The sequence below is a fragment of the Rana temporaria genome, chromosome 6 (assembly GCF_905171775.1).
Source record: "Rana temporaria chromosome 6, aRanTem1.1, whole genome shotgun sequence".
Lineage (NCBI taxonomy): Eukaryota > Metazoa > Chordata > Amphibia > Anura > Ranidae > Rana > Rana temporaria.
The window spans coordinates 159,629,202-159,654,373 of NC_053494.1; the positions used below are offsets into that span (position 1 = coordinate 159,629,202).

The 25,172-nt window shown below is 41.2% G+C and overlaps 1 protein-coding gene across 1 annotated transcript in view; it reads right to left on the bottom strand.

Annotated features, from left to right (window-relative positions):
• AGPS (alkylglycerone phosphate synthase) overlaps window positions 1–25,172 on the bottom strand; it is a 287,284-nt gene that overhangs the window by 14,772 nt on the left and 247,340 nt on the right. The window contains exons 18-19 of the mRNA XM_040357672.1: window positions 19,387–19,486; window positions 18,074–18,131 (exon numbers count right to left, since the gene is read on the bottom strand). Coding sequence (XP_040213606.1) covers window positions 18,074–18,131; window positions 19,387–19,486 — 158 coding nt within the window. The remainder of the gene's footprint in view (window positions 1–18,073; window positions 18,132–19,386; window positions 19,487–25,172) is intronic.

Below are 25,172 nucleotides of genomic sequence, written 5' to 3' on the forward strand. Positions count from 1 at the left end.
ATATATATATATATATATATTAAAAAAAACTGTGTACACACACACGGCTTGACAAACTCCAAGTGCCAGGTCGCAATGGCAACGAGAAATTGCATTCTGCCACATAGGCTGCCACCCGAATGCTGCACACCACACTGCCCTGCCCCCTGCTGGGTAGAGGGGACACATGTCCGCTCTCCTTCTTGCAGTTGACCCATAATTTACGTGCGACACATCATATAAAGGAGAAGTCCAGCCTGAGATTCTCCTAAAGGCCACAGTAGTGCAATTCGTTATGCACTCCTGTGACCCGTTTTCATCAGAACGCGGTCTGAAGTCCGCTCTTTGCTGAGGTCAGTGGAATCAGCCCAGGCACCATGTCATCACGACAGTGAAGTCTGGATCCGCCAGGTGCCTGGACTGATGCCTGTCTCACCCTCTCCGTGAGCCGCAGAGATGGCTGCCCCCCACCCCTCCACATCCCAGCGCTCCAATTAGCGTGGAGGAGCAGAGAGGAGAGCTGCTGACTGACAGGGAGCTGAGAGAACGGAGCCATCGGCGATGTTCGGTTACTCCGTTCTCAGTGCAAAGACGGCAGGGGACAGATGCAGCATCAGTCCGATGCTGTATCCACCCAAGTACAATGGGCAAATAAAAAAAAAACATACATACATAGGTTTGACATGTTGGGTGTCTATTTACTCGGTGCAACCTCTGCTATTATATATTACCAAAAAATTGGATAATTGATTGCGCTTTTGTGTGCCTTAAAATTTACTTTTAATGTGTTTTTTTACTATAACCCTTGCGCTAATATGGTGTGACACCAAAAAAATAAATAAAAATGGAACCAACAATTTTTTTATTCTATAGTGGGTCTACTTTCAGAAAATATATATTGTTTGAGGGTTTTATATTTTAAACGTGTGCAAAAAACAGCTCTGGCTCTGAAACGGCTAAAGTCCACCTTTGGGAACAAGCTACATGTTCTACCCGTAAGCTTTGTTGGTAAAATAAAAAAAACTGACTCCCAACATTAACTGGCTTTTAGATTCAAAGCTAATTTTTCAAGCACTGTGTGTGTGTGCGCATATATATATATATATATATATATATATATATATATATATATATATATATATATATATATATATATATAATCTCTCTGATTAAGATATATATATATATATATATATATATATATATCTCAAAATATGAATTCATAATAATAATGTAACACAGAAGTATTTCCATTTATAGACAAGTAGCACTCTTATGAATTTGCTTAAACTGCAATTCTATTTTCTCATTCAATAAGTTTCTTTGAAGTTTATAAAGGATACAGAGCACAACCTCATACGAGTGTGTGAACAATAAGTGATATATTGGTGAGATCCAAAGCAGTATTCCATCAAGTTTCAAAGAAAGAGAAGTTAAACTGCCAATTTATTTTAATACACAATTATTTTATTATAATCAAGTCAAAAATAATGGAAAATTAGTCGAAAAAACTGTTTAAAAACTTCCGAATTATAAATTCATTACGACGTCTGCCTTGGTAGAACATTCAGCAACTGACCATAGATTGACAAGCATGAAACTATATTTATATTTTTTCCTTTCGTAGAATTGCTTATAATGTGTGCTTTTTATTTTTTTCCTTCTTATAGATACATTATAAAAACACAGAATATCAAAATTGAAACCAACACATAACATGGAAGATTTATATGTGTCAGGATGCAGAAAGAAGCCTTAAATACAGATTAGTCTGCATAGAGGGGGGAGCATCCATTAAAAAGTTTTAGAAGTTTATCAGAAATAATAAAAGATACGGTTAAAGAAAACTATTTTCTAAGACATGGGTAAGCAATATGCTGTAAGCCTTTTCATCTTTCTAAACACGGTTGCCACTATAAAAAAAATAAAAAATAAATTCAGGGTAATCACTCAGTTTTGATGCATAGGTGATCACAAATGCATGTTTGGTCAAGGTATTTGACACTAAAAACAAAGCATTAACATTATTATTACAGGAAATATTTGTTTGGTCTGGTTGATATATCAATTACAAAAAAAAATAAAAAAATGTATTAATAACACTCCCTTAATTAAACACTATTATAAGTTAGAATGATCATACGCCATGCTACTGAACTGATTTATTGTAAATAGAAGGCAAAAATAAAAAGTGCCCGTCTTTCTGTAACTGCGGTCTGTATTATTGCTGCAGGGAATATGTCCTGTGGTTATAGATGCAATTGTCCTGAAAATACTTCAAACAACTGCACACACAAGATGGAGTACATCAGAGCCACAGCGGGGTGTCCGGCAGCCAGCGTGCCTGCCTGCTCATCCACCTCAGGAAATACAGCAATTCCACAAGGAAAGCAACCAACTTGCGAGCAGCCACCAAACGGCCATTGCATATTTAATGAAGTCGCTCGCCAAGTGCTGGAAAACAGAAGGTGCTTGGAGTGCATCATTAGTTCTGTCAGAGTGATAATTTACACATCTATCTTGTCAAATTTTCCATGGTTTACACTTTTACTAGAATAAATCTAATGTGCATTTGATTAGCCGAGTGGAAATGGAGAAGAGGGAGAGGAAAAGGGGCTGGCAATTTCCACGAGTCCTCTATAAATGTATGTGATATAAGCACAAGTGTTTATCTGAGATGGTTTCCCTGAGGGAGTGCAAGAGCTTAATGTATGGCATTAACAGAAATATGAACATATATTACACAGTGAGGGCAGAGTGCCTAACCCCACTGCATTCTACAATGCATACCTGGCAAAAATATATATATTTTTTTAAAACAATTATTCAATTATTTCTCAGAAATACACTTTTTTTTGTCATAAAAAGCGCAGGAGTGGAAAAATAAAAAGGAAAGTTGCACAGGATCAAAGGATAAGGAAAACAGAAAAAGAAAAGCACGATTAAGAATTAGACATTGCATTCTACAATGTATACCTGGCAATATATATATTTTTTTAAAACAATATTTATTCAGTCTAATTCAGGCATTATTATTTTCTTTTAAGAATTGCCTGTGCAAACTTTCAGAATTTTCTCAGAAATACACTTTTATTTGTCATAAAAAGTGCAGGAGTTGAAAAAATAAAAAAGGAAAGTTGCACAGGATCAAAGGAAAATGAAAACAGAAAAATAAAGCATGATTAAGAATTAAAAATTATGTAAAATAGGCTAAATAAAAATAAATCACCTGATTAATAACAGCAGTAATAAAGAAGAGCAGCTACTAAACTGAAGTATTAAAAAAATATATACATTTCTATCTTTACTATGTACACAAAAAAATAATAATAAAAGGAGTAGAAAACAAAGCTTATTGGTATCTATATAGGACACGTCAAGGGCCTTTAATGCATTTTAGTAGATGAGACATCTAGTCGCACCTGATCTCTAAAAATGTACTAGCATACTTTCAATCTTTCTACTTTTTTTTTACAATTTTACAAATACCTAGTTTAGAAAGTAAAAGTCACCGCTTTGATATAGTAAAATATGTCATGTACTTTTAAGCCTGATGTATGGCTTTTGTGGTTCTCTCCCTTCATTAGTATTGTGATGCCGAAAATTAAAACAGGAAAGTACATTTGGTTACCGCAATTACATCTAATTTGCCACAATTAAAACATGAATGCTGCCAACAATCACATTGGACTGTAATTTCCATTATTGTGAACCTTTTCTTTCTGAGCAAAACTGTACTGACCCTCAAATGTATAATTAACTTCAGAAACCTGAAAACCATCAAGCCTGGTTTTTGCCACTAGTTTTACAATCATACATTTCCTCTTTAATTAACAGTAAACGTTCAAATAGAAAAAAAAATCCAAAATGTGAAAAATGTTCTTCCCTAAAATACATACCACAAATGATCTGGTAAACAAATTAATATGGTAATTTTCTCACAAAACTGTTGCCATCAAAGCACAGACCAGACCATGCTTCCTGTATATTGCAGAAACTACCAATAAAAAAAACCATATCAGTGGTGTAGTGGTTAGCAGCAAAAAGGGTCGCTGGTTCGAATCCCAACCACGACACTACCTGCTTGGAGTTTGCATGTTCTCCCTGTGCCTGTGTGGGTTTCCGCGGGTACTCTGGTTTCCTTCCACACGCCAAAGACATGCAGGTAGGTTAATCGGATCTAGTTTATATTGGCCCTAGTATGTATGAATCCGAGTTAAGCCTCGTACACACAATCTAATTGCTGGCCAACCCAAGCGTCGGATTTTTGTCTTAAGGGCGTGTGCCTGGATCTTGTCTTGCATACCAACGGTACACATTTTTCGCACAACAAGCCCGAATGTAGTGACATACTATGAGGAATTTCAGCTCATGTATGCCACCCTTTGGGGCCCTTCTGTCAATTTCATGAGCATTGATTCTGAGCATGTGCGTTTGTACTTTTAACTTCTGTGTGACGGACTTGTGTACTGACCATAAAAAAAAAAATCTGACAACCAACGGTTGCATGTCAGCCAACATTCGTTGGCAGAAAGCTGGACAATTGTCAAAAGCGCGTACTAACTGTCAGATTTTAGGACAACAGTCTGTCAGCAGACAATCCCCTGCCAACAATTGCATTGTATGTACAAGGCTTAAGACCCCATACACACTATACAACTTTCGTTGCCCGACTTCCTTTAGATTTACCAAAACCATGTAGTGCAAGGGCCTGCCTAATTCCATACAAATTGAGACTCTTAAAGTGGTTGTATTTGTAAATTTTTTTACTTTTACCTACAGGTAAGCCTATAATAAGGCTTACCTGTAGGTAAAAATAATATCTCCTAAACATGTACGGTTTAGGAGATATTCCCCTCGCAATGCGCCACTGACTTCAAAATATAACAAATGTACTAAAATTGTGACTTTCCGGAAAAATTTATTTAAAAAAGGTTGGAATTTTTTTTTTCAATGGGCACCAATAAAATAGCCAAATAGGTTGGCAGATTATTAAAAAGGAAAGAAAAAACAACAGTAGGTCAATTTAAATATGCTCAGGATAAGAGACCAGAACGAAAAAAAAAAAAAAAAAAAACAGGACTCCATGGGCCAGATCAAAGGTTTCAATAAAGTTCACAATTACCTTTACATACCGGCTGCAATTTTAAAGGAAAACTGCACACAAAAAAAAAAAAAAATCACAAGGTGTGGTTTATTATATAAAAAAAAATAAAAACAACAACATGCAGATTTTTTTTTTTTTTTTTTTTACACACAACACACTAATAAATACAGATTACCTAAACATTCATTTATCTTCATTGCACTCTTGAGCAAAAACCACTATGGGGAAAAGGGAACATTACTTTTATTTCAGGCCTATTTATTATGATACCCATTGATTACATGCCAATGATTAGAAGTCCCAGCCACCACTCACAGATCAATTGTAACTATTCATCCAAATGTCAAAGGTCACATATCCGTAATTATTCCACTAGAATCTGGTCATTTCTTAATGGGACTCAAACACACAATCCATAAAGTTACATTACTCTGCTTGAAGGGGATGTATAGTGATTTTCGCTGTGCATACATCACATCTGCATGTACACAATTTTGCATCTTAAATGGAATGTGATAGAATGGTGACGGGTCAGATTCCCTGCTGTCCAGGACTTCAGCTGAAAGATCTACCACTACAGTAGCATGTTCTGCCCTACTGTGTAGTCTCAGATACGTTCCACACACCAGGCATGACACGCATTCCCTATTACATTCTTAGGCCGCGTACACACGATCAGTCCATTCGATGAGAACGGTCCGAAAGACCGTTCTCATCGGTTAACCGATGAAGCTGACTGATGGTCTGATGTTCCTACACACCATCGGTTAATGAACCGATCATGTCAGAACGCGGTGATGTAAAACACAACGACGTGTTGAAAAAAAAACGAAGTTCAATGCTTCCAAGTATGCGTCGACTTGATTCCAAGCATGCGTGGGTTTTTGATCGATGCTTTTGCATACTAACGATCGGTTTTGACCGAAGGATAACTGACCGATGGGGCCCACACACGATCGGTTTGGACCGATGAAACGGTCCTTCAGTCCGTTTTCATTGGTTTTGACTGATCGTGTGTACGCGGCCTTAGTCCCACCAGATTCTAACTAAACGTTACCATTAATAATCTCATTCAAAAGTCTGAAATATTTTTATTTTACTTTTTCGCATGCCAACAATCACTATTTTGGAAGGTCAACTACAGATCCAGAACCATTGGCTTAAAAGCCCTCATCATAATTTGTCAGGAATCTCATTCAATCTTGATAAAAAATAAAAAGAGGTTTCCAATAAAATATACAACATTTTCCTATATAAAATTCAAAATTCTTCAACCTTCATGCCTGTTCATTAACCAACTTTCCTCAAACAAAATAATCTAGTCTCTATCTTAATATCCTAACCACCACCAGCCCACCGTATAGACCAGGAGTCTCCAAACTTTTCAAACAAAGGGCCACTTTATTGTCCTTTAGATTTAAGGAGGGCCGGATTGTGGCCAGCAGGTGCAGAACATTTTACAGGCTCAGCAACAGTGAGAATAAATATGGCCTCAAGATTGGTGGTCAATAGGAGGAGGAGTATTCCCCCTATTAGTGGGAGGCATAATCTTCCCATCTTTGGTATCGGTGGAAGATATAGTGCCCCCATTGTTGGTGTCAGTGGGAGGAATAGTGCCCCAAGGGCCAGATAAAGGCTAGCAAAGGGCCACATCTGGCCCTCAGGTCGCAGTTTGGAGACCCCTGGTATAGACAAATGAAGGTGGCAAGGTGGATTCCTCATTCTGGGATGACGTTGTCTCACTCACCCATATGAACAAGGAAATGCGGGTAAATCGGCTTTCTTCTCCTCACACTTTGACAACGTGAAAGGAGAGCCAATCAGGGGCATTTTCTCACAGGAGATAAATCGGGGCACTGATGATCAGTGCAGCCCCAACAGTGCCCAGCAGTTATGCCAGTCATTCCAGCCTTTCAGTGCTGCCTACTAGTGCCCATCAATGCAGCCTTAGCGCACATCAGTGAAGGAGAAAAATTACTTTACAAAATTTTCTAACAGAAATGAAGAACATTTTCTGTCTTTTTTTTGCAAAAAAGTGGTGATTAAATACCACCAAAAGAAAGCTAAAAAAACTGATAAAAATGTCATTTGGTTACAGTGTTGCATGACCACGTAATTGTCAAGGTGCGACAGCACTGAAAGCTGAAAATTGGCCTGGGCAGGAAGGGGGTGAAGGTGGCTAGTAATTAGGTTATTAAAAAAGGGACTAGCTAATCTCCAGCTATTAAAGCATCCATAGCCCATCCTCCAAATTAAAGACATCAAATCAATGAACCCCCCCCAATTTCACTCAACATGCTTTGCCATGATAAATTATGGCTTCCTCAGAAATGCAAAACATAAATAAAAGTGCACAATGTGCTTGTGCCCCCCCCAAATAAAAAATTTCAAATAAACCAAAACTTTTTGACCACCCGGGGTGTAGTCTACCCAACCGCCCACAGCTTCTCCCTCAGACCCCGATGTCAGCAAAGCTACCTCAGTAAGTATGTACTTTGCACTGGTACAAAGTGTGGTGCAGGTGCACTCTGGACACGTGAGGTTAGGACCCAGAGAAGTACCTGCAGGTACATGGGCAGAGTAAGCCTCCAAAGTACACAGAAGTGTGGGAGATTGCGCTAACATGCGGATGCTCTTTCTCTGCAACAGCAGCATAAATTTAGAGCACTATGGACTCGTTTCGGAAGAGCTGGGAGCAACTACTGAGCACGGCATTGGCAGAGCTGGGGTTTACTACTGAGCGTGGCCAAGCTTCATTAAAAGTTTCAAAAAGCATCACTGAAGCATCCACAAAGAATCACAGAAGCATCACCGAACAATCAAAAACACAGCTAAAGAGCATGTTAAAGCAGTTGGTGCTTTATTGTGTATTGAAGTTGAATCAAGTGTAAATGAGCCCTAAGGGAACTTTAGTAAGTGTTCATGGACTACCTTTACGTAAATGTGCTGGGACTCCTATGTATAATGTAGTGATAGGGTCACATGAAAATGAATACTGAAGTACAGGTCCACGTTAAGCCTGGTACCAAGTCAAAACCATTTTTCTCCATTTTGATAGATCAGGGAAGGGTTATAACCAGCCATTTACCATCTATGCCCTACTTGAGCAAATTAACTTCACTTCCTTTCCTGAAGATACAACAGGAACCGAGGGAAACCTTTTAAAAGAGAAGTTCCCTCATAAATAATTGTAACCGGAACAAAAGTCCCTATTGAAAGTCCCCCTCTATTCTTTCACAAAAATTTACTCAAAGATTTTTTTTTTGTTCACGTCAGCAGGACAAATAAATAGAGAGGAGTGTGTATTCTTTACACAGAGAAAAAAAAAAAATCGCAAATAAAAAATATGACAGTGGTTCCAAGCGCTCACAACTCTATCCAAAGCCAAAAATGCTTTGTATATCCTCGTTTGGCTCACACAAAGTGGGGGGTATATGCATGGACAGGGTTGGGTCAATTCTATACGAGTTGCCTGGAAAAGGGTGGGGCTGCGTCCTGCCAAAACATTTGACACATTTAAACTGCGTCTCCTTTTCAGGGAGAGCGAGAGCTTTTTTTTCCCTACCATTCACATTTTCAGTGAGCAACCATATCCTGTACATTTATCATGAATACAATTGGCCTTTATGTTTAAAGTCTAGATATTACATTTCACTACTCCTGTAAACTGGAAGTGCCCCGTAATCCTACATACTTCCCATAATGGAGATACAGGATCTTTAACATTTAAAAAGGAGAAGCAAAGCAGAAGAGGATGTGTCAGAAGAAACAAACCACCAAATTAGGTATTTGAGACTAAAAAGATCCCACACACACTGTAATAAAGTCACAAGAATCAGGTTTCTGAAACGGCTCACACCATTTACACGGTTTTAGACACAAAGCAATAGCAAGTCGAGAAAGCTTTTAAAAAACGTCATCTTGCAAAAACAGCATGCACAGTTTTAGTAATATACAATTTACTGTTTTCCTATATAGAGCTACAGATCTTTTTTAATATTTGAATCTAGAAGGACTCATAGGCTGGCTCTGTATTCTGATACATGCACCTGCTCCTACCTGCAGGTCAAACTTTGGCATGCATTTGTGTCCATGCCGGCACTGTGTGTGCATCCACTTATATTGGCTGCCTGCATTCAGCTCCAAGGTGTATGCACACACATCTGCCAGCAGCTCTGCATGGAGGATGATACTAATTGGCCAATCTAAAGAGCCCTAAAGTTCACCAGTAAAGAATATAATGCTGTCCCCGGGTGTCTTGTGAACCCTCATGATTCAAGACGAAAGCAGATCAAGAATGCAATTAACTCCTGACTTTCATGATCTACATACCTGCAGCTTATGGTACATAAACACTACACAAATATATTGTAGTTTTGCCAATTCTGTTACTACACGCTGTGAACATTTTGATTTAGGTAAATGTTTTAGGTGAAGTACACAGCCAAGCATTTAGAAGGTCCGTCCTTTTTTTTTTTTATCCCTCTGCCTTTCTTTCAACCACAGATATACACACAACCCCCTCTGTTTGAAAACTTCCTATGCTGCAGTGTATGTTCTTTGTAAAGAAATTCCCATTTCTACCTCATTTCAAAACGCTGCTCACGTGACTCCTCGCTGCTCCTTCTCCCGATCTGACAGCTACAGCGGGAGGGGCAGAGAATCCCCCGCTGACGTCTGGAGGGGAAAAAGAGTAGAGCAGCAAGGATTCACGTGATTGAAGCGGTGAAATAAGGTAGAAATGGGAATAAAATGTACACTGCCGCATAGGATGTTATCTAATAGAGGGGATTCATTCATTCATTCATTCATTGTATGTAATTTACAGTTATTTCAGCAGCAGGTGGGGAGAGGCAGGCACTGGTAAGAACTGACCGGGAGGGGGAACAGAGGAGAACTGTGAAGATGACTGAGGCACGTAAACAGACCACGGAGTCAGGGCTCAGCAGCCGTGATAACCGTGGTCAGTTTAGATTGAAGAGGGCATCAGTCAGGTATTTCAGGTGATAGAAGGGGCAAAATTCACAGCACAAGCACTGTGCTGCATAACATGCTTGAAGGGAACAGGAGACCGTATCCATTTTTTTTTTTAGGGCTACAAACGCTATAATATCCATTAAACAAAGGACCAGAAATATGTACTGTAACTACCAAAAATGTTAACTACACTAAAAATTTTCATCCAACCAAGTTATTGCATTTGTAATTGCGGTAAAAAAGAAAAAAGGATTGTAGAAAGATTAAAATTTGTAAGTAAACAAGTACGAAGTAAAAGACACCTTAAGATAAAGCCTGCAGGCTTACATGAAGAATAAGATAATATGTAATTCGTGACATATACTTGGCTAAAGTACTTATTTTTTTATACAAATATATAGAGTTATTTAAATGAAGCGCATCCCCGCGCCGATTGAAATGCGCATGCTCCGTTTCGAAATTTCCCGCCATGCTTTGCGCGAAATGACGTCGCACCGACGTCATTTTTTGAACTTAGACGTGAGTTACGTCCTTTCCTATTCACGGACGACTTACGCAAAAAAAAAAAAAAATTTGACGCGGTAACGACGGCCATACTTTAACATGGCAAGTCTATCTATACGCCACAAAATAGCAGCTTTAACTATACGCCGGGAAAAGCCGACTAGCGACGACGTAAGAGAATGCGATGGCCGCGCGTACCTTCGTGTATCGACGGAAAAAGCTAATTAGCATACCCAACGCGGAAAACGACGCAAACTCCACCCAGCGGGCGCCGAAGTATTGCACCTACGATGCGAAGGCGTACGCCTGTCGGATTGAAGCCAGAAGCCGTCGTATCTTGGTTTGAGGATTCAAACTAAAGATACGACGCCGCAAATTTGAAAGTACGTCGGTGTATGAGTAGATACGCCGGCGTACTTGCTCTGAGAATCTTTAATGGAGTTCCAAAGATCTCTATTTTTGTACAGGTAAAGCTCCAATAATTGTGTTATAAAGCTATAGCCAAAGGTTTAACCCAAAAAAATAAAGAAACATAAAAGGATCTATAATCTCTCACACATACACTTTATTGTCAAAAGTATTGTGACACCTGCCTTTACACGCACATTAATGGTATCCCAGTCTTAGTCTGTAGGGTTTAATATGTAGTCCAGCTTCAGCCTGGACTACATGACTGCTCCTCCACACAGTGCATCACAAGCATTTCCTCTTTTCTTTATCTGGTTTATTTGAATACGATTGTGGAGTCTGCTTATATCCGGATACCAACACCGTTTACTGAGGAGTTATACGCTGGGCTTGGTCCGAAGGGACCTTAAAATCTGGTAAGCGGCTTGCGACCACTGGTGGCGGATTCACTTTTGGATAATTTAGTCCACGGATAATCGCATGGTCATAAAGTGCACGGGTGTTCCCAACGGTCACACTATGGACTTCCTCTTTTCCTTTGGATTATTGAGAACATGAACTCTTTATGTCACAGTTTCCGTTTATATTGTAATAATTATTTATTGTCATTTCTGGTGGAAGCCGGAAAATCGTGATATAATTTATTTTTATATGAAATTTTTTATATGCAAAAACATTTTTTTTATTCACTCTTTTTGGGCATCCAGGGCTCTGGAGCTCAATCATCTAGTATATAGTCACCTAGATTTCAATTATAGGTCACTGTTATTTATTTTTTATTTTTGACACACATTTGGGTACACGTCCATTGTATTTTTCACAGGTTTCACATGATCTGTATATTTATGTGTACATTTCTGGTTTAGCGCAGTTACCTTCTTTTTCCATGATACCCGGAGTGACTTCTGGGTATCACCGCTCCGGCGCTGTGACTGGCCGGAGCGGCGATGACGTCACTCACGCGCATGCGCACGGAACGGCACAAACCATCATTACAGTCTTCAAGCATTTGAAAACATTACGTTAGTCAGTCTGCATCATACAGAGTAGAAGGGCATGCTTGAAGACAAGGATTTAGAATAGTAAAGAAGACATTGTACTCCAAATACTGAACCTGTTGGTTCAATTTGTTCAATGCCAGGAACTGCAAATTATTATTTCCATGCTGCACGCATATAAACATTGAAGAAACAGATGCTTAACTGCTGGAAGTCCTATATACATTTAAAGTGTTCCTAAACTCAGGACCCTGCATTCACTATATCTGGTCTCCCACAGTACACCGAACATGGAAATGCAATTATTTTATTAAATATAAACTGCTAAACACCTTTTCTCAATAGCAGTATATATCAGTCTTGTGGCTTCTCTCATCGTCTGGTAGATCTTGTAGGAGTTTGCACACTGCACTGAGCTGTCCTATAAGGATCCAGGACCCCTGATCCTCTTGTCTGGACAGTGCCGATTGGCCCTGCGCTGATCACATGCACTCTAGCAATACACACCAAACTGAGCATGTGCAGAGTGACTCCAAAGGCTCTGTCTTATGTTATGGAGTCAGTCGTAGAAGGGGAGGATCAGAGAAGACAGGATCAAACAGCCTTTTTACACAATGTAGAGGATTAACCCCTTCGGTTCCACAGTTCGTATAACAAGCATGCTTTACTGCATATACAGACTGATTTTACTGTTGTGCGTTTAGTAACCCTTTTAAGCTCTTCCCACTCCTCATCTCATTTGACAGCCAACTGATTAAATCAGGATGCACACCTAGAGCGGTCTTAATCCCTTCCTTGTCCTCGGTTCTGGTCTGAGTAGACAGACTGAATGTAAGCACAGCAGGGTTTTCACTTGTCTGTGCCTGTGATGACAGCTCTCAAATCAAAGTGAAAGAAAAGGCAGTGGTATATAAAGTCATGTTTGCAAAGGTGCTTGTTGTCCCTGGATATATCGAAATAGTTAATGTTTTATAAGAGTACAGATATGCTGCAAAATGCAGTATTGAAATAAAGTCAGAATACAGCGAGAAAAGTGTCCGGCTCCTCATTTACCATAACAAGCATTGGGAAGTTGAGTTAAACAGCGTTTATACTTCCTCATAGCCTCAAGTCTTAGACTACATCTGTTTTCTTTAATACACAAAACCAGAGTTAAAATAGCTCCATTTATCACAGCATGATTGTAGACAGACAAACCAGCCTGTCTGTTTTTAGATAGTGAAAGCAACTGTTATTTATCACAATTACAGGACCAACAGTACAAGTGAAATGGCATCAATATTTGTCCCCCTTTTCCCTGCTGAAACTCCAAAGCGTGTCTATGAATGTCAGGTCACGTCCTGAAGGTCAGTAAATAAAAGGTAAATTAAACAGTAAATCTGAGCCGTAAGCTCATACACTAAATGTTAAAACAAATTTCCATTACCTTCAGTATGTAAAACAAGCTGCGAGTCACAAGGATCAACAAGACTGCCGGAGCAAGCCAGGAACAAAGATCGGGAGTAATACAGTGCATACCCGTGAAAACAAGAACCATAAACGGTTATACAAGCTGTCAGCAGCCTGCAGAGAAAGTAGACAGTCTGTGAAGGAAACTATTGTTCACAAGTTTGCTAATTTACTGGTACATCCAGTCCTAAAGAACAGGGAAAATTCAGAAGAAGAACTGCATCTTATTTGCACCATGCTATTGTTTTCCCCTGCAAGTTAAAATCTTTTATTTTATTTTTTTACAGGTACACTCTAGAAAATGATTATACACCATGTCTTTAATACCAATGGTCTTCAAAAAAAGAACGCAAAAGTGCTAGAATGACCATAGTGAAATATAAATGATGACATGGAAGAGGAAAAGATAAAAAGAAGAGTAAAAAGAACAAAAAAAAAATAAGAAAAAGGAGGAGAAAGAGAACGCTTATGTACATGAACAAAGTCAGACCTGCTCATTACAAATGCTTGTTGTACCAGCCACGCCCCCCCCCCAGATCACCCTGCTTCTATGGTTCCCACCTGTCCGGTTTTGACCCGGACAGTTCAGGTTTTGACAAATCGGTCCAGGTTTCAGTCCACACAGCTGATCTAATGGGAGTCTTTATGGGGAGCCCCTGTGTTATGGAGGGCTGACACTGACCCCTTTATTACAAGAGGGGGGATGACAATGAATAAATGTACTATGAAGGTGGGGCGACACTGACCTCCGTATTATGAAGAAGGGGGCTGACACTGACCTTCGTATTATGAAGAAGGGGGCTGACACTGACCTCCGTATTATGAAGAAGGGGGCTGACACTGACCTCCGTATTATGAAGAAGGGGGCTGACACTGACCTCCGTATTATGAAGAAGGGGGCTGACACTGACCTCCGTATTATGAAGAAGGGGGCTGACACTGACCTCCGTATTATGAAGAAGGGGGCTGACACTGACCTCCGTATTATGAAGAAGGGGGCTGACACTGACCTCCGTATTATGAAGAAGGGGGGTGACACCGACCGCTATATTATGAGGTGGGGGGAGGCAACACCTAGGGATGCCATCTGACCTATATTTACCTGGCCTGTCTGGGTTTTAGCCTTCCTGAAACCCGGACACCTTATTTAGACCAGAATGTGGCTCCCTAAGTAACCAAGATAGTCACACACAAATCTGTTACCGCAGTTTAGCCACACCCACTGTTCGCTTCACCGCATTGCTACGCCCCATGGTGTACCCAAAAGGTGCCCCAGGTCTTCTGCAATCCTGCTAAAACAAAGTGTTTGGGTTTGGCTTAAAAGAAAAGGTGGCAACCCTACCTGCTTCCCCTTCCCAGCAGTGACTTCCTTCCAGCATTCCCAGCAGCTCTAGTGTAGGCACATCGCATTAGTGTAGTAAAGGAAGGGGCAGCAGGATGTACAAATTGTTTTGAAACTAATTTTACTTTTTGTTAGTAGAATTTTTGTAGTCAATTTAAAATCCTTTTTCTTGGAGTCCATTGAGGGAAACAGAAAATTATACTACGACCTACTGGAGGATTGGACACTGGCAAACACAAAACCTGTAGGCCAGTCTAGGATAACCCCTTCTACTACCAGTATGCCTCACTAATGTAGTAAAAAAAAAAAAAATGAGAACGACACAGAGAAGTGAGACTTGCATCCCTTAATGGATTCCAAGAAAAGTACCCTTACTGGGATGACAAAAGGGGAATCAGTTTTCCTGAAAGAATTTGTAGCCGAGAGGCTTTCGTGCCAAAACCACATACAGAAAATGGAGGGAAGTTTTCTTTATGGTGAACTGGAGTTGGACAGAGACTGAACAGTGTCCCAAGTGAGGTGAAAGGCAGAAACTGCCTTGGGCAAGGAAGGAATGGAAGACCTGGGCCTTAATAGCACCTTGTCCCAAATCCAGAAAGTGTTCCTCATAGGATAAGGCCACCAGTTCAGAAACATTCCCCTCACAGGAAGTGATGGCTAAAAGGGAAGCCACCTTATGGGTGAGAGTAGAGAGTAAGTTCAAACTGTGATTTCTGAAGCACAGAGAGAACCAGATTCACATCCCATGGACTCACAGGGGAACAAACGGGGCAAGCTACATGGCAGACCCTGTCTACAAAACTCCTAAATCAAAGAGTGAGAGACCAACAGCCTATGAAACACAATGTTGCATCACTTCCTCAAACTCAATCTATCCCAAACCGAACTTATAATTTTTCCTCCCCCACGTGCCCATTCCCCTGATCTTTGTCAAAAATCGATGGCACAACTATCAGCGCATCCCCACATGCCAAGGTCCTAGGAGTAGTCCTGTACGCTGAACTCTCCTTTAAGCCCCACATCCAAATCTTGCCACCTCAACCTCCGCAACATCTCCAAAATATGCCCCTTTCTAACTAATGACACAACAAAGCTCTTAATTTACTCCCTGGTCATATCTCTCGCCTCCTCATTGGCTTACCTCTGTATACTCTATCCCCCCTATAGTCCATCATAAATGCTGCTGCCAGACTCATCTACCTTACCAATCGCTCTGTTTTTGCTACTCCTGTTAATCCCTCCACTGGCTTCCGCTCACCCAACAAATTAAATTCAAAATACTAACTACCTACAAAGCCATCCACAACTCTGCCCCCAGCTACATCACTGACCTAGTCTCCAAATGCCAACCTAATCGTTCTCTTCGTTCCTCTCAAGACCTCCTGCTCTCTCATCACCTGCTCCCATGCTCGTCTCCAGGACTTTTCCAGAGCCTCTCCAAGCCTATGGAACGCCTTACACCAATCTGTCTGTCTGTCTATCTCCTCTATTAGCTTTTAGAGGATCCCTGAAAACCCTCCTTTTCAGAGAAGCCTATCCTACCCACACCTAACTGTATTTTCCTTTTGTCCATCTGACCATCCCCCACAGCTACTACCTTTTGTTCCACTTGACCCTTCCTTCCAGATTGTAAGCTCCAACGTGCAGGGCCCTGTGATCCCTCCTGCATTAAATTGTAACTGTACTGTCTTCCCTAATGTTGTAAAGCGCTTTGCAAATTGTTGGTGCTATGTAAATCCTGTATAATAAGAATAATAGAAAGGGCAGAACACTGACCCTCGATAGTGCTGAGAGCCAAATTCTGGTCCACACACAGCATCAGCACTCACACCAACTGAAGTACTCCTATGTCTGACGATAGACCTTGCAAATAGACTTCCTAGCTTTTAGCATTGTAGAAATCAAGGACTCAATGAAAATTGCTGTCCCTTTAGAACCTGATGATCAGACAGAGCACACTGTGCATTTGCCAGAATTCTTAACAGGTGACAAGCAGGGAACATAAGGCCCTTTTCACACGGACGGATAGAATGGTGCTTTTAGCTGCAGATTATCAAGTTATCTACTGCAGCTAAAAGTACACAATGCTTTCCTATTGCCCCATTCACACACTCCGTTTAGCTGTGGTTTCGTTACATGCGGTTTGGTGCGGATAGAAAAAAATAGAATTGACTGTGTCCAGGAACGATTTGGCGTAGCTATCTGCACATAAACGCAGGTAATCGCAGTGAACTGTGTCAGCTGCGTTTGGTATGAATCATGAGGGGGAACTCCACTCCAAATTTTAAATTTAAAACCTGGCATGGGTTCCGCCTCCAAGAGCATAACAGGCCCTTGGGTCTGGTATGCATTTAAAGGGGAACCCCTACGCCGAAAAAGAGCTGGAAGAAGATAGCGGAGGAGCCCGGTAGAAGGCAGAAAGAACGAGAGAGCGGAGAAGTCGGAAGAAGCCCCCCGAAGTCGAAAGAAGACCCCCGGAGCTGCCTAATAAATTAGTTTAAAAACCTGTCTAGTGTGTTTTTTCTTGACACTTTTTCCCCCAGGTGAATGGGTAGGGATACTTATTCTCATAGGGTGGGGGGCTGGGATCTGGGGCCCCATTATTAAGGGGGGCTCCCGGATTCCGATAAGCCCCCCGCCCGCAGACCCCCGACAACCAACGGCCAGGTTTGTCGGGAAGAGGCCCTTGTCCTCATCAACATGGGGCCAAGTCTTTTGGGGTGGGGCTGCAGGGCGCCCCCTGCTCCAAAGCATCCACCCCCCCCCCATGTTGAGGGCATGCGGCCTCTTTAGTCAATGTAATAAAACAACTTCTGCTCCAATTAGGGTTATAAATGAATATTCTGTTTTGGTAAAAACTGCCCAGACCTCTATTAGACAAATGTGCCCAGAACTTAGTAGAACATCTGGACAACTGAACATTTCAGGAATAAACCAAAGCACACTGCTAACGTGTTAAAAATGCATGGTAATCCATGTTCTTTTCGTAAATCCTCAGTTAACTCATCCAAACACGTCGGAAGGGGTAATCTGCAAACCGTTAACAGAGGATGCTGGCTGTTACAAGGAGACAATATTAAGGTCATGTAATCGCTCTTCAGCATGACATTAGTGTGTGACTTATAGTTTATAAAATGTTAATGCACTTGAAAGGACACAAAGAACTAAAATAATCAAGAAAAAGGAATCCAAAGACAGTTACTGCTTCTTGCACATGTTCTCTGTATAGTAATATCAACAGTCTAAAACAACAGACAAAATTGAAGCCAGGACCCCAGGGACCACAACCAGACCACGTGAATGTCCTACCTCCATGGTGATGTGAAAGGCTTCCTCCATTGGCAAGAATTTCCTCTCTAGCAGCAAACTGCATTGGAATAGGGAAAAAAGTGATTACTACAATTTGGACGACAACAGGGATGTGCCAAGTAACTCACAAAATGGAACACATTTTAAATGAATAAATATGAATGTTCTGCAACTCTAAACCAAGTTTGGACAAATCAATGAACAAAATGTTTAACCTGAATTAGGGATGCACCGATATTTCTTTTTACCAGTAAGTACCGATACTTTCGGTCAAGATACAGAGTACTAAAACATTTGAGGTGCCATTTGAGCCCATACAAAATGAATGGGCTCAAATCGCCCTGCAAAGAATCGCATGTGATTAAAACAGGCAGGCAGTGCGATTCCTGTGCAAATTGCATAAGGATTCCCGTACTGCTCCTGTGTGAACCCAGGCGGAAATCACTATGACGAGTTCACACAGAAGTGATGAGAGAAACAGCATGCCATTAAGATAGGAATCGCACAGCATTTTTGTTCAAATCGCATGCAATTATTTGCAGGGTGATTTAAGCCTATTAATTTTGTATAGGCTCAAATCACACCGCAAAGGTATCACTTTTGGATATTGGAGCATTTTCACAAATACTCGTGAAAATATTTGGTATCGGCATCGATACAGATATCAGTGCAACCCTAACATTTGGTTCCATTTAGCCCACCCCACTATAACCTGTCTGGTTATACTGTCTTTTAACTATCTATATACCCATTGCACATGTTCCTGGAAAAGACTTTAGGATACTGTGTGCTGCAGCAACCACCAGCTGGAGACTGGATCATGCCTAACACAGTGTTAGCAGATATTTGTTAGTACACCACAGATCTTCAAGTTGAGTCCAAATGGATTTTACTTAAGAACATTCACAGCACAAGCAAGCGCGAGCAATGTTTCGGAGTCACCCAGGACCCCTTTGTCAGGCATGACAAAAGGGGTCGTGCACGACTCCGAAACACAGCACTCTCTTGCTTGTGATGTGATTAAACTTCAAGTTGAGTCCAAATGGTTTTATTGAAGGTCCTTGGTGTGCTGGCAAATATCTACACTGTCTTTTAAGGCAGACCATTACATGATGTGCAGACATATCAGTAGGAGAGCAAAACGTAGAATCACAGTCATGGACCAACTACTTGCCAGACTCAGAATAACTATACCAAACAAGCTTTAAAGGTTTTTAGAAACATTGACATGCTTCATTATTATTCTGTCAGATCCTTTTCTTAAATTTTACACCAGCTCAGAATTCTGGATCAATATTCTACTTGTACATTACCTCAATTTCTTCATAGACGTGCACTGGGTCACTTATGCCCCTGTAATTAAAGGCAAAGTAGAAGTATACACAGGCACCGGCATCATATGTTTGGGTGACTCTAAAAGAAATCAATAAAAATAATTACTTTTACCATGTATTCAGCATAAAGATACAGTGAATGGTAAGGTGCAGTTAGCATCGCAGACAACTATAAAGTGTAACCCATATTCCAGTCCACTCACCTGTCCTACAATCCAGCGATGAATCTGCCTGAACCCTTGGTTCTCACCCTCACCTTTCCCTGGCATCACAAGTGTGGGCACCTGGCTGTGACAGCTTGTAGCTTCACTGTTAGGTGCGCACTGTGCATTCAATGGCCAGGCAATCTTCCGCTGGAGTCGCCTAGGCAGCCCGAGTGAAAGTGGGAGCTGGGTACCTGTCAAAACTAGGTACCCCCCCCCCCCCCCAAAAAAGAAATGCATGCCAAATGTGGCATGCAAGGGGGTGAGCAGTCCTTAAAGCGGTACTTGCACTTTTGGGTGGAACTCCGCTTTAAGGTCAGGATCTACCCAGATGCCTGACCGGCAGTGCACAGGTGAGAGCCTGGGCCGGCCATCCCTGCTCCTTCCACAGTCCTGTTGTCCAGGGATAACGGAAGGGGCAGAGCAGAGACTGACAATCACCGCTCTCTGCTCAGTGAAGAGGGATTAGCAGTCACAGTTTTTGGTCTTAGAGTCGGCGCAGGATAACTGCAGCATCGGACCGATGATAAATGTAGGGTTTTTTTTTTTGTTTCCCACACTTCTCCTTAGGATAAGTCATACTTTAAGCTTGACATGCATGTACACAAAGGTCTGTGCTGACTGTGTGGTTTAAGCTTGGCAATAAATAAAAATAGCAGTTATAAACTTGCCGTGATGGTTATATAGTGTGTGAGGTCAGAGGTTATCCACTATAACTGAAATTTAACGAGGATGCATTTGAACATTCCACAATTTTAGACTTTGAGAAGATTACAAAATTTCAATGGTACTGGAATTATGACATGAAACATTAATATCAAAACTCCACAAATGAAAAGACTGCTGTCAATAAAGATCTACTATGGAACATGTAAGAATTTGTGTGGATGCAAACCAAAAACACACAAGGATGAAAACCAAGCCAACATTTTCAAATGGGTGTTCCCAGTTTAGATGGTGCCTATCCGTGTCGCTGTAGCAGAAGTCCAATTGTAAGATCTGGGCTCCTTTATACAGCCTGTCTGCATACCTACAAGGTTACCACATTCAAAAATGACTAAGCAGCATATTTATAAAGCACTAACTGTGACATTCAACATAGTGCAGATGATCTCCCTGGTGCATGGGTTTTAAATTATAAAGATCAATTCACCCGCAGTGAATGTTTAGATTAGTTGTTTAGATGATCATATTCATATTCACTACTTTATAAATATGCCTCTAAGATTCTAATTCACAAAAACTGAAATGGAAGAGTAAAAGAAAGGGTAAAATAAATGACTATTTTGGTTTTTATTGATTTATTGGGTTTATTTTTTTATATAGATCACCCTGCCTCCATATATGCCTACGTGAGACTGGCATAGCCCAACCTCCAGAAGCCTACAAGAGATGATAGGCAGGTCACATCTACCAGGAGCATTGGCTTCCAAACTCCTAACATAACATAACATAACATAACAGGGATTCTGATTTCTTCTCAGGTACAGGACACCAAGGAACCATGCATGAATCCTTTTCACCTTCTTTATGATGGCTGGTTGCAAAGTCCATAGCGATTTACTTAATGGCTTACAGAAGTATAGCCAAAGCTTTTTTGGCTATACTTCTCCTATAGATCACAGGAGTGCAGTTCATTCTACACACCTGTGACCATTTTTCAGCCGACATCACAGAGCTGGTTCAAGCTCTGGAAATATCCTGACCACATGGTCTGGATACACCCAGAAGCCTGGATCGGCACCTGGCTCAGCCTCTCAGTGATCTGTTGAGAGCCAGAGTCGGACCCTCCTGCCCCCTCTACAACCAACCAGCTCTCTGCTCAGAGTGGCGGGGGAGAACTTAGTGACCAGCTCACTTCTCACTGCAGAGTCGGTGAGGGATTGATGCTGCATCCACCTAGGTGAGTATATATATATATATATATATATATATATATATATATATATATATATAATACCTACATCAACCTCCTTTGGGTTACTGGTGCACAAACCTGAATTTGCTTACCAGGATCTTTCTAGTTGCACTCTTGCCCTACTGCAAAGTCTTGGGTTCAGCTTCATAAAGGAGATCGGAAACACTAACTAGTTTTTCTAAAACACTGCATATCAAATAATTTTACATGATAACCTTTTAAAAATTACATTAAACACAATAAAGATTTTATGAGATTTTACCGAATGTATTTTATACAGTATGTACTTTAAGCAACCCATTTGTACCAATCTTTTCTGCCATGTTAAATTTGCTTGTTCCGTACAGGGCTGCTGTCAGAAATCATGGGGTTCTGTACAGCCTTCCTGACTGGGTCAGTAAGGCCAACAGCTTCAACTCTTCTGGGAAGGATGTCCACAAGTTGTAGGAGTGTGTCTATAGGAATGTTTGACCAAATATCCAAAAGAGCATTTGTTAAGTCAGGCACTGATGTTGAATGAGAAGGCCTGGCTCGCAGTCTCCGCTCTAATTCATCCAAAAGGTGTTCTATCAGGTTGATGTCAGGTCAAGACTCTGTGCAGGCCAGTCAAGTTCCTCCACCCCAAACTCATTCATCCATGCCTTTATGGGCCTTACTTTGTGCACTGGTGCACAGTCATGTTGGAACAGGAGGGGGCCATCCACAAACTGTTCTCACAAAGTTGGGAGCATGAAATTGTCTAAAATATCTTGGTATGCTGATGCCTTAAGAGTTTCCTTTACTGGAACTAAGGTGCCAAGCCCAACCCCTGAAAAACAATCCCACACCATAAACCCCCTTCCACAAAAAGGATTTGGACCAGAGCACTGCATAAAGTTGATTTTGTGCAATTCCTATAGTTAAAGCATGATATCAATGCCTCCAAAAATCAAGGGGGACAAAGCAGGAGGTATTGGGATCTTAATGACAGGAACCATGGTACATATATTGTAGGGGAGTTATCAAAACTGGAGCAGTTGTGCATGGCAACCAATCAGCTATCTTGTTCAATTAAGCTTTGAAAATGAAAAGGTAGAAGCTGACTGTTTGCCATGCATATATTCCAGCTGCTCCAGTTCTGACAAATTGCCCTTCATTATCTCTTTGATAAAACAAAGTCGATTTATCATTTTAAGAGGTTGTAAATTTCTACCGCATTTTAGTGATTGTAAAGGCTCACTTTATTTATTATATATATATTTAAACAAACACGTTATACTTACCTGCTCGGTGCAGTGGATTTGCAGAGAGCAGCCCCGATCCTGATCTTCTCTGGTTCCTCTTCGCTGCTCCTGGCCCCTCCCTCCTGTTGAGTGCCCCCACAGCACCTGAGCGGCACTCCGTGTGTCCATTCAGACACGGAGCTGCAATTCGCCTTCGCCCCCCCCCCCCCGTCTCCTGATTGGGTAACTGACTTTGACAGCAGTGGGAGCCAATGGCACTGCTGCAGTTTCTCAGCCAATCGGGGAGAGTCCCGGATGGCCGAGGGACTCATGGAAATCGCTGGATAGAGATAGGGCTCAGGTAAGTATTAGAGGGGCTGCTGCACACAGAAGGCCTTTTATCTTAATGCATATAAGGCCCCATGCACACGAGACTCTGGTAAACTCGTGTTCAGAGGCATTTGGGCATTTTTTTCAACTGCCCCTGAACACATTTAATGTTATCCTATGTGTCCATGCACACATTCACGTTTTTTTGCGTTTTAAAGCACTTGGGTTTAGGCTCGTTTTTTCAGACGCAAAATTTGGGGTTCAGACGCAAATGTTTTTGCGTTTCAAAGCTTTGGGAGGGTCTACAATGTCTTTGTTATGAACGCTGATAGCCGCAAAGGCGGTAAAACGCCGCTAAACGCGGCAAACCGCCGCAAAATTCGCGGCAAAAACAGGCGTTTTAAACGCCGGTTTTTGCCTTTGAAAACTTGAGTTTACATGTGTTTGCATTTGCTTCTCGTGTGCATGGGGCCTTAAAGGTTAATTTCTACTTACTTTAAAAATATAATTCTGCTTTATTTTAGAGCACCAGCTATATTTCAAAATGCAATTGAAGTTAAAGCGGTAGTTCACCCTCTCGTACTTGATGTTACCATCGAGACAGGCATTGTAGCGCGAGCTACAGTATGCCTGTCCCGATTTTTTTAACCCCGTACTCACCTCGTAGTCGTCCATCGTAGATTTCGGCTCCCGCGGGGAATGGGCGTGCCTATGGAGAGGGAGGATGATTGACGGCCGGCCCTGGCACGTCACTCTCCCCGAAGACAGCCGGAGTAGGTCTCGGCTCTTCACGGCGCGTGCGCACAGGCTATGCGCACGCATCGTGAAGACCAAGCCTATTTCGGCTATTTCCGGAGAAGCGTGACGCGCCAGAGCCGGCCGTCAATCATCCTCCGTCTCCAGAGGCACGCCCATTCCCCGGTATCTTCGATGGACGACTACAAGGTGAGTATGGGGGGAAAAAATTCGGGACAGGCATACTGTAGCTCGCGCTACAATGCCTGATTTAAAGGTAAAAGAAATTTTTTTTTTTTTTTTCCCGTCGATAGGGTGAACCCCCGCTTTAAATCAAAAAATGTTATTAAACCACAAGGCAACTTTCCCTTAAAAAAAAACCCATCTATTTATAGAAGTGTATTTAAATATCAAACTATATTTAGGTTACAAAACACAGTATGCTCCTTTATATAGGACTATAATCTGTACCTACAGACTCTGCCAAGACTATCAAGACAAGTATTAAAAGAAGCGGCTGCCATGTAGATCCGATACACCGAAATATACACATCCCCATAAACAGAATGCATGTAGGCATAAAGGATTCAGTATTTCCCATGCTTGTGTAATCCACTGGGCTGCAAAGGAATTGCTGTGCCGCTGCATTACTCTTGCTGAAAGATTGAATGCTGTAGTAGCTATTGAATTCCAGCTGTTAAAACATATTCATAAAACAGAGAGAGAAGCAGAATACATACATAGAATCAGTGTGTGATGTAGTTTACTGCTCCCTGGCAGACTACTCATCAGCACTTCCTAAAGGACAAGGCAACTCCGAATCACTCATCTTTTTAAAAGAATATCTTTATAGCAGTCATCTGCAAAAGGATGTCTTTTAAAAGAGGCGGTACCAACTCTGATTTATACCAAATACAATTCGATCCTGGGAGGTAAGGGGTGGTAGTGGTTGGGCAGTTTTTAAAGTGGAGCTTTGCTATGCAATAAGGAACATCTACAAATATTAATTGCCTAGGAAAATACCCTGAATGATTTATACTTTGTTCTAAATCACTCCTGAAAAAGAAGCAGTGCACTTCCTGATATGCGAGTGTGCTTACAGCCCCATAGATGTATATCTAGAGTGCAAGATCTAAGGCACTCCTCGATGGAGGATCTAACATGAGAAAAACAAAGCCCTACCTCTATTAAAGTGGTTGTAAACCTCAGACATGAAATCTGAACAAAATAGGGTGCAACTTCATCTCTCCACCTACAAGCTTTATAAATTCTGCACTTTCAACTGATGTAGAGAAGAGCAGACTGCAGATAAACAAAGGCCAGCCACTTCCCTAGGTATATGTAAGGGTTTGCAACTACTTTAACATAAAAAACAGT